Genomic DNA, 11176 nt, shown 5'->3' on the forward strand with positions numbered 1-11176 from the left:
ACACTATGTCTACGGAGCCTCTATAGATAAAGAAGAGTACAATGATAATGCTGGCAATAAGGCCCCGACTATACATCAACTATAATACATAAAGATCAAAAGATACATGATCCCGGGATGAAGTGGTGCTCACCAAGTCAGCTGGGAAGAAGGTGTACTACTATCACTGATCAATGTCTCCTGCTGTGGAACCACCTGCATCCATTTAAAGATGCAGCGCCCCCGGCAAAAGGGACGTTAGTACCGTCGAATAGTACTAGTATGAAAACTAAACACTAATTTAAGAATTTAAAAATACAAGATAATTATGATGAACCAGTGCAACAATAGAATAATATAGATAACTGTCTCAACCATAGCAAGCTTATTAAAAGCTATCAACAACATTTATAGGATTTAAGATGAGATCCTATATAACCGTCTTCACACAAAGCGGCCCCGCCGCCTCATCCGATGTATGCAGGTGGAGTTGTACGTACAATACCACAACTCTAATCAAGCGGCCCTACCGCCTCACCTCATGTATGCGGGTGGATGTATAACCACAGTACCAAGAGCCTACACAAAGCGGCTATGCCGCCTCACCCCAATGCATGCGGGTGGAAATGCATCAACGATAACAATACCAACGCAAAGCAGCTATGCCGCCTCACCCCAATGTATGCGGGTGGTGGTGCCATAACAATACCAAAACCATACACAAAGCGGTCGTACCGCCTCACCCCAATGTAAGCAGGTGGAGGTGCAATCCGACAATATTATAATCCCTACACAAAGCGGTCATGCCGCCTCACCCCAATATATATGCGGGTGGAGGTGTATCACAATCACAATCTCTACACAACTTGGCATAATACCTTTCACATAAATCACGACTAGAAATTATAACATGTGGATACGTAATCCATAGTTTGGGACACACCCTCAATTTATAATGAAATATGATAAGAGCATTTGAAATACGAATTGAACATATATCTTCATCACAAAACTTATCGGAATACTCGATTTATAATCAACATCTCGGAACTTACAAGGATAATAAGAATTCCAACTCTTATAGAAGAGTTTAGCCAACATACCTCAATTGAGCTTCCTCCGACATTTATGTAATATCCCCTTATATATATTCATTAGCATAACATATGTAAAATCGTGCCGCATAAAACTTATTTTAAAAGATCTTTCTTGACCACTATTATTTTTTAAATTTTAGGACTCATTTAGGATACATTTAACATAATTCATCATGAAAAACCGAAAAATTGAATCCAACTGAAAATCGTATCAAACCGACACAAAAAATCGATAGTTTTTTGGTATAATTTAGTTTCGGGTTTGAATTTTAAAGATCGACCAAATTTGATTAGATTTGGTTTTAAGCAAGAAATAGTTAAAAAAAAAGGACTAAACCGACTATATATATATATATATATATACACACACACATGTATGTATCATACATATTAATCATTTGTTAGTTGGTAGTCTAGTTCTTTGAATTTATAATAATTTAGTTCTTTGTCTTTAAATTTTAGTTTGATTGGTAATTTTATTTTGTTAGGTCCAAGAATCTATTTCATGTTAAAAATAACTTTATCTTTAATTGAACCTTTAAATTATTCATTACTATTTAATTCAATTATAATCAATATATCTCGATAAATATCAAATTTTCTTAAAAAATAATTAGTTTGATAGCATTATGTTAGAATTTAGTCGATGGAATATATCTTTGATAGAATATCTTTCATATTTAAGAAAACAACGGAAAACCTAAAAATCGACAAAAAAAGATATAATTGAACCGATAAAAAAAACTAACTTAATAGGTTTGCGAAAACCAAACCAAACCGAATCAAGTAAAATCAATAACAACCGCAGGCAGTAGCAAATTAGGGTCCTGCACACGCCGCATTTTGACATTTTATTCATCTCTATCGAACATAATGTAAAAACCTCACCTTTCTAATTCTCCAAACACAATCTTGGGACAATGAGTACTTTCAAGAGAGCTTCAAGAGCTCTCAGATCCAACTTCTCTTTATTTTCTACTCCTCGACCCTATTTATCTCATTTTTCCTTTAATCAAAATGCATCATTTTGCTCTCGTCCTCGCCAAAACAGTAAAGAAGGATCAACTATAGATTTGAATAAGTACCCTTCTGATAATATTCGGAATTTTTCTATTATTGCCCATGTTGATCATGGAAAATCCACGTTGGCTGATAGGCTTTTGGAACTTACTGGAACCATTAGAAAAGGTCATGGTCAGCCTCAATACTTAGATAAATTGCAGGTAACTTCCCTTCATTCTTTATATTTCATACTTGAAAAACTTTATCTTTGTAGCCTCAGGTGAAGGATTCTGATGTTATGTTTGTTTAACAGTGAGAAAAACTTAATTGTTAACTCACTTTCATTCCAATTTACGTAAACATATTTGACTTGACACCGAGTTTTAAGAAAGAAATATGACTTTTGAAACTCGTGGTCTTAATTTTGTTATAACATTTGTGTGGTTATAAAAGTTTCTTGAGTAAAATGTGAAGTTCAAGTTAAATTGTTTCCAAATTAAGAAAGACTAAAAATGAAAGAGTCACATAAAATGGGACAGACATAATTCTTTGTGAAAATTTTATCTTTTTAGCTCAAGGTCAAGGCATCTAGAGGTTATTTAATGAAGTGTGTGACCGTCTCTTCTAAAAGCTTAAGCTGTTAGAGAGGACTTTTAGTTACTTAGTTATCTTTTCAACACGCCCTCGCATATGCGCCTAAATTTTTGTTCATGACCAAGCAAGTGGAAATTCTTTTTCATAATAGGTAGTGGTGAGGTAGACCAAAAAATTACATGGAAGGAAGTTGTCTCGGAAAACCTGTAATTTCTTTGAAACAATGCATACTTAGCTAACGACTGGGCACAATGGAAGGAAGATCGATTTAGGTGATATCTACAAGTTGGGATTAGGTTTTAGTGTTGTTGGTACGTTAATTTTGAACCTATTGCTTTTCTGGGAGTATTTTGACGTTATCATAGATTCATATGCCAGTAAAAATATATAGAATTTTTAATATTATATTACTATTATTATTTATATATTTAATTTATTTTTACTTTTATTTATTTGGTATGATGATAACATGAGTTGAGCTTAAATGGGGAAACATGGTTAGTGGGGATTCATATAGTCGACCCAACTTGTTTGGGATCGAGATGTAGTTGTTATCGTAGTGGTGAGACTTGAACCCAGGACCTCTAACTCTTTGCTCTAAAAGATTAAGCTATTAGAGAGAACACACTTTTATTTACTTAATTATGTCTTCAATGTTATATTTGTTTAATAGTGAGAACAAATTAACCTTAACTTTATCAAGATTTTGGGGTTGAATGAAATTTTCTAAACTTTTGGTTGGCTGTAATATTCTAATTGTATTTATAAACTTTCAATTTTCCCGACAATAATGTAATTATCTCTTAATCAGACAGCTATTAGCAACAATCATGGTAACTATTTCAAGGTTTAAAGCTGCAATTTCTTATCATTTTTCTGGGTCTGGTAGCCTTTATCTGTAGCTTTTTTACTAGTGTGATGATTTCCTGGCTCGAGATTTGGGAAATTGTGAGTTAGCTGTCGTAATGCATTTGCAATTGCTTATTAGTTTTACGTGAAAGTGAAACTTTTACATACATTTTGTGTTTGAAATAAAGGTAGTCCTATTTTGGTATGAGGTTCATGAAAATTCCATGCCCTTAGGTGTTTGATATTGTAGTGTTGTGGAATGTATATCTTTCATCCTCCGTATGTGAGAGAGGGTGGGGATGTGGGCAGGTAGGGGTACAAAGAAGAAGATAAGTTTGAGCAAGAGGCTATGTACTGCATGGATATGCATATTTTTGCTATAATCTGAGGTTATAAAATTTTGGGTCATATTTTTGTGTGCGAGATATAGAGGTGAAGTGTGACACAATAGTTGTAATCATGTTGCTTCTATTGGTTTGTAGTGCACTTTTTATTTTTAGACTGGTTTACAATGAGAGATGGACCAGTTAAAACTCCATCCTCCAGATATTCGTAAAGTGATCGTCTTTTGCTTTTGTTACACTTGCAAATGTTTTCCCAGCTGCTTAGATATTGATATTGAAATGCGGAGGTCAACTTCTCCATCCAAGATTCTAGAAAAAAGGAGACAATTTGTCATTATTAGAGCATTAATTACTTGTGCTCTTTATTCATATGTACTCAATTATATCTCTGTACTGTATGATATATTTATGTGAAAAATCTGTAATTTGTCTTAGGTAGAGAGGGAACGGGGAATAACCGTTAAAGCTCAAACAGCAACTATGTTCCATCGTCACAAGTTCCTTGGCAGTGACACAGATTTTTTATTAAACCTGATTGATACACCTGGTCATGTGGATTTCAGCTATGAAGTTTCCAGATCTTTGGCAGCTTGTCAAGGTGCCCTTTTGGTTGTAGATGCAGCCCAAGGTGTGCAGGCACAAACTGTTGCTAATTTTTACCTCGCGTTTGAATCTAACCTGGCCATAATTCCTGTCATAAACAAAATTGATCAGCCCACTGCTGATCCAGATAGGGTAAAAGCACAGCTCAAATCCATGTTTGACCTTGATCCCAGCGATGCACTATTCACATCTGCAAAAACTGGTCAAGGTCTAGAGCAGGTTCTACCTGCTGTGATAGAGCGAATTCCTCCACCTCCTGGTAAAAGCACTTCACCTTTGCGAATGCTTTTGCTGGATTCATATTATGATGAGTACAAAGGAGTTATCTGCCATGTGGCTGTTGTTGATGGTGCTCTGCACAAGGGTGACAAGATTTCCTCTGCTGCCACTGGCCAAAGTTATGAAGTTTCTGATGTTGGGATTTTGCACCCGGAACTTGTACCGACAGGAATCCTTTTAACAGGTCAAGTTGGATTCATGGTCAGCGGCATGCGTTCAACAAAAGAGGCCCGTATTGGAGATACTCTCCATCATACACGAACAGTTATACAGCCCCTTCCAGGTATCTTTGCTGCATCTTGCCATAGATTTTTAGAAGCGAATTGGAACAGTTAAAAAGATCAGCAACTTGCTAATTTTTGGGCTGCGGAGAACACTTCTTTCATAATCGAGATGTCTAAACCATTTTATGATGTCTCTGGGAACTCCTTTGACATTTCATTCACCCACCTCTCCCTGCATGCCCAAGAAAAATTGAGAAAAAGAAGCTTGTGGTGGATATTTCAAACAGGCCAGAGTAATGGTTGTGTTCTACAAACAAAAGCAAAAGATTGCATTATTTAAAGCTTGTGATTGAGAATGCATCCTACCAACAATTTTAGCTTCATACTATAACAGGTTTAGCTTTGCACATTGTCATCGTGGCCTGAATAAAATATCACTGTGAGACTTGGTGTGTGTTTCTCCATACTTGTTAGCAGAGCTTATCTCATTGCAATATTTTCCTTGGTGATACATGAAGGTTTCAAGCCAGCAAAACATATGGTCTTTTCTGGCCTATATCCAGCTGATGGATCTGATTTTGAGGCACTTAACCATGCCATAGAGAGATTGACGTGTAATGATGCGAGTGTCTCTGTAACTAAAGAAAGTAGCACGGCTCTAGGTCTGGGTTTCAGGTAAAGATAAATCTTAAGATAGAAAATTTAACTTCGCTTTTTTTCGATTGTTAAAAATTTAACTTCACTTCTTTTTCCTAATATGGTCCCATTTTATCCTCTGCTACCAGATGTGGTTTCTTGGGTTTACTTCACATGGATGTTTTTCATCAGCGGCTTGAACAGGCACTTTAATTTCATTTTAAATTTATTTGCCTTCAATTAAAAACTGGATTGATAAACGCTAGAAAAGGAAGATTCTCTTGTATGAGCAATTACTGTTCCCGATGTTGGTCTCTCTTGTTGGAGCCTGTTTCTGCTCTCTCTCTCTCTCTCTCTCACACACACACACACACATTCACATAGAGAGAAAAATATGAAGAAGAAAGAATCTGCCTCCTTTGGTTTGTTTTCCTGTTTTGCAACAAGTTAAGAGCTTGTTTGGCCAAGCTTTGGGGAAGCAAAAAGTACTTCTTTCTGTCAAAAAAGTACTTTTTGAAAAACTCGAGATGTTTGACCAAAATAAAAAGTACTTTTGAGCAGCAGCAGAAGCAGTTTTTGGAGAGAAGCTACAAATTCTAGCTTCTTCCAAGAAGTAGAAAATTAATTTATTCAAGACAAGAATATCCTTACATTAAATTTTTATTTCTCAAATTATCCCTCATTGATTTAACGTTTCTATTTTCTTTTTCTCTTTTTACCATACATTTCTTCTCTTTTTTATTCTCTTTGGAATATTCTCTCTACTATAAATAAATCTCTTTTTTTATATAGTGATTTATAAAAGTAGATATTTAATTTATATTGAGTGATATATTTTGATATATTTAAATCATCATGTAAACAATAAGTAATACTAGATACCCCAAAATATTATCGCTTTGGAATAACTATATTTATATTGATATTTTTAAATTTATTTTTATTATAATAAAATTTTAAATTTATTTTTCTCATTTAAATAATACTAATTGCAAACTGAACTTTTGCAGTCCTTTTTCATAATTTGATATTCAAAATACTTACCGGAATGATTGGCCAAACACAATTTGGTTGCAAAAAGCACTACTTACTGAATTGGCCAAACACAAACTGCTACTTTGCAAAAGTACTTTTTTCAAAAAGCACTTTTGAACAAAAGTACTTTTAAAAAAAAGCCGTTTTTGGCAGCTTGGCCAAACGGGATCTAAGAATGAACTCTATCTTGACTTCACGAGTTGCTTATTTAATGTTGTATTTAATGGTGTAATGGCTGACAGGAACATGGTGCTCATGTCATTTCCACTGTTCCTACAGTGCCATATATTTTTGAGTACTCAGATGGAAGGTATGGTTATCAACATTTTTTTTTCTCTGTACGTTGTAAACGCCTTTTATCAATCTTAAATTAATTCTGCTTCTGTTTCCTCCTTTTCTTGTGTCTGTCTTTAGCAAAGTGGAGGTTCAGAATCCTGCTGCTTTGCCTTCAAACCCCAAGAATCGACTTTCTGCCTGCTGGGAACCTACTGTAATAGCTACAATTATTATCCCTAGTGAGTAAGCTCCAATGCACTTCATGTTATTAGATTTTTTTCCCTCAACAATATGTGTCAGCTTTCTTGATCTCCTCTTGGAGCTAGTTTGGTGTCAGGGATGTCCATTTTTCCTCACATCATACTTCTTCTTGAAGGTATGTGGGGTCTGTTATCACTCTATGTGCTGAGCGTCGGGGAGAGCAGTTGGAGTACTCATTCATTGATAGGTGACTTTTCTTCTTATGTTGATTTGATGTTTGCTCATTGAAGATGTGCCAAGTATGTGACGCACACCATGAATTAACAATCACATCACATTTCTTTTTGTTTTTAACTTAAGTTTGTTCTTTTCTTTCATTCGATTATTTGTAAATGAAAGAACTGGGGAGTTGCAGCCTTTAATATCTTGCCCAATATTTTGTAGGAAGACACTTTATATTGCAAAGCAAAGTTGATTCAACAGCTAATTTTATTGTTCGACCTTCATTAGTAATTTCTTTTCATCTTTTCTCGAGCTCCTATAAAGTTCTAGATTGATAGTATACAAGTTTTTCCATCTTGTGCAGCCAACGGGCTTTCATGAAGTACCGCATGCCTCTGAGGGAAATTGTTGTGGACTTCTACAATGAATTGAAAAGTATAACATCAGGATATGCATCGTTTGATTATGAGGACTCAGAGTAAGTTTTTCTCCTCTTCTTGCTCTGTTTCTCTTAGTACATACAAACACAACTTAGAAATTTCTGTATCGATCAAATATTTACTGTATTAAGGAATGAAATTTTGATTCTCTCAGGAAAAAAGTTTTCCTCAATGATATTTTCTAGTTGCAAGTGCTTCTGATAACCCATATTTGCTTCTTCCTCTTTTCCTTTTATCCTCTTTTTTGTTTTTGTTTTTTTTTGTTTTTGGATAGATACCAGTCCTCAGATTTGGTGAAGCTCGATATTCTCCTAAATGGCCAACCAGTTGATGCTATGGCAACCATTGTCCACAAATCAAAAGCTCCGCGCGTTGGTCGCGAACTTGTGGAGAAGCTTAAAAAGTTTATAGACAGGTTTACTTATTTGCCCGTCATTTGTTTCTTTTGGTTTTGGTGCTACTTCTTGTTCCTCATACAGATAGTTGAACAGGCAGATGTTTGAAATCATTATACAAGCTGCTATTGGATCTAAGGTCATTGCAAGGGAGACGTAAGTTTAACTTTTCCATATCTGTCATACATTTGGCAGACTATTGAATTATCCTGTGAATTCAGTTATCACAGGTTTCAGCTATTTCTCCATAACAAGCGGTCGCCAGTGATGAAAGAATACACCGCTTAATAGTTGTTTTTGGGCAGATTTTTGACTAGATTAGCGATTTGACTGGCAACCCACCTTATTCCCATCAACTTTTTCTTTCTTTCAGGGTCTGCGAGCATTTTTTGATAATGCTTACTAGTAATATGGCGCCATTTTTAGGATTCCATTTCCTAGCACCGTGACCAAAATGAACTCCTGCCTCCATCTTCTTTTCCAAATTTTTGTTCCAATTTCTTGTCATTTCTCGGGACACCCCCCCCCCCCCCTTCTTTTTCAAGTAGAATTTTTTTTGAAGTGCGGGAAATTTTCCTAAAGTAGCTTCTTCAAAATTTCATCATCTTTTCAAAGATAGAAAGCCGAATCACTAACAAAGGAATTTTCTTTCGGGACGGTGATACCTTTTTAAATCTCAGACTTTTAAGTGTTGGAAAATGGAAATTGTGATTTCACACCCTTCTTCCCTTTTCCTCTTTTGTATCTTTCAGAAGGAGAAAAGTAATGGTTCAATCAATAAGCTGTAGTTTTCATCAGTATACTATGTGTGTTTTTTGAGGTTTCACATAGGTAACTTTTGTTGTAGCTGTTTGATTTACATTTCTTGTTCCAGGCTTTCTGCTATGAGAAAAAATGTTCTGGCAAAGTGTTATGGTGGTGATATTACAAGGAAGAAGAAGTTGTTGGAGAAACAGAAAGAAGGGAAGAAGCGAATGAAACGAGTGGGATCTGTCGATATACCCCAAGAAGCTTTCCATGAGTTACTCAAGGTCTCATGAATACCATCTTAAATGCCTCCGAGATTTTAGGTACAAAAGGTAAAACCAATGTTTTTTAATCCTAGTTATAATAACTGCATCTTTTCTTTTACCCCTGTGAGAGGCAAGTTGTTGATAGTTGAATTTTGACATAAAAAATAAGTTTTAGCCCGTGTGAGATGCAGATGAAAATACTATTGACGAGATATTACATCACATGATTTAGAAATCCTCTTCCAATGAAAATTGGTTAGTAACTACTGCTGCTCGGTGCCCAATTTCTGCTTGGTTAACATAATTTTCTTTTATTCCAAAAGTTTAGGTATCATCATATACAATGATGGATACCCTTACAGCAGGTCAAATGTAAGTTCCGCTGCACGAAATACCGTTTTTTAGACGCAGTCCATGCATAGAAGACGAAGTTCGAAGGGTAAAATCCCAACTGTATGCTCAGCTTATCCTTGGAGGCACAGATGTTTGTTCTGCTCAAAGTTACCCCTTTTCATGTACCAAGGATGAGATAATTTAGCCCCCCTTGAATACCATTTTTATAAGCAATTTGCCGAGTGTCAACTATCATAAAGAGATTTTCACGGCCTTATTTACCATAAAGACTGTACAATTGGAACTCTAGCTCAGCATGAAATAACAGATCATTTTCAGGGCTCCAGGGCTTTGGTCAACTTGTAACGCATATGTAAGGTAGGCAAACGGTATGTGTTCGAACCTTGTTGCTAACAAAATCTCTGTATTTAAGTGCAAAAGAGTAGATAGAGGGGTAGATCTATTATCTTTGGAGTTTCGAATTGTGCACCACTAGTCCTTAGGAACTTCACTTTCATGAGGGAAACGGAACCTCCAAACAGTGGGAGTCAGATGTATAATTTCTTTTATGATTGAAAAATGACTTTATTGCGAGAATCCGTTAAACCATGTACAATAGTTCACATAAAAAAATTACTTTACCAGTTTGAGTTTGGGAAAAGTCGTGCAGCCAATTTCGAGCAGTAACAAATGTTTGGACATTTTCATGATGGATGCAACTTTTGTACTTTGTCAGAACACGCCCACCAATGCTAAATGTTGATATGGAAAATATTGAATACATCACTCACCATCACTGAAAGATCAGGATATTTTCTAGAATGGTCCTTCCAATACATCTCTTGAAACTTCTCAAGATCAAGCTTTGGTTCCTCTAAGTAAAGATCAAATTCTGACTTTCCATTGCTAGAGACAGTATGCATTTCATATTTTAAATAAATATTTTTATTAGGCCCACTGGCCGGTCCAGCCCAGCCTCAATCAAGCCTCACGGGCTTATTCAAGCTGGGATTAAAAGCCTCATTTTAAAATGGGCTTCAGAAATTCTAGCTCAACATTGCTAAATTACGGGTTGGGCTGGCCCAACGGGCCAAGCCCATATTGACGGCTCTAAGATTGATTCGTAGAGATTTTTGGCCTAATTCCCTATGACTTTGTATTATTGCTTTTAGTTAAATTCAATTTATAACAATATTGTAGAGCTCAATACAAACGACTAGGGGTTCACAAAGAAAACTGATAAATCGCACAAAACCGATAATCCGAGTCAAATCGGAAAAAAAAAATTCGATTGTGGTTTGGTATTGGAAAAACAATCCGACCATAATTGGTTTGGTTTGGTTTTAACTAAAAAAAGTCAAACTGAAATCAAACCAACCCGATAGTACATTTATACAATTTTAAAAAATATTTTATACATATAAATATTTATTGTAATATAATTTATAAATATTTTTTAAATTTTCTCACAGTTTTATCTTTTAACGTATTATTTCAAGTTTGGATTCACATTCTTGAATGGTAAATAAATGTTATAGCCCATAAATGTAGTAAATCAAATAAAATTCAAATCAATACTAATGCTAACAAAAGAAATTCAATTCAACACTAGGAATGTCGATAGTGTTGGATATCTATTTTTTAGTTTTATATT

At 35.3% G+C, this 11176-nt stretch overlaps 1 protein-coding gene across 3 annotated transcripts; it reads left to right on the plus strand.

Annotated features, from left to right (window-relative positions):
• Positions 1–1894: 1894 nt before the first annotated feature.
• On the plus strand, positions 1895–9868 carry LOC104106224 (translation factor GUF1 homolog, mitochondrial). Of its 3 annotated transcripts, none has more exons than XM_009614721.3 (12): positions 1895–2299; positions 4301–5030; positions 5490–5646; positions 5757–5811; positions 6885–6952; positions 7057–7161; positions 7295–7366; positions 7706–7819; positions 8056–8196; positions 8273–8332; positions 9051–9255; positions 9513–9868. In XM_009614721.3, the coding sequence occupies exons 1-11, from the start codon at positions 1997–1999 to the stop codon at positions 9214–9216; spliced, it is 1971 nt and encodes a 656-aa protein (XP_009613016.1). In that variant the 5' UTR covers positions 1895–1996; the 3' UTR covers positions 9217–9255; positions 9513–9868. The 3 variants fall into 3 exon arrangements, with proteins under 3 accessions (XP_009613016.1, XP_009613017.1, XP_009613018.1); XM_009614722.3 differs by having other exon boundaries at positions 9518–9868; XM_009614723.3 differs by having other exon boundaries at positions 2158–2299; positions 4305–5030.
• The last annotated feature ends 1308 nt before the right edge of the window (positions 9869–11176 follow it).

Source organism: Nicotiana tomentosiformis, chromosome 9 (genome assembly GCF_000390325.3).
Source record: "Nicotiana tomentosiformis chromosome 9, ASM39032v3, whole genome shotgun sequence".
In the NCBI taxonomy this organism is placed as follows: domain Eukaryota; kingdom Viridiplantae; phylum Streptophyta; class Magnoliopsida; order Solanales; family Solanaceae; genus Nicotiana; species Nicotiana tomentosiformis.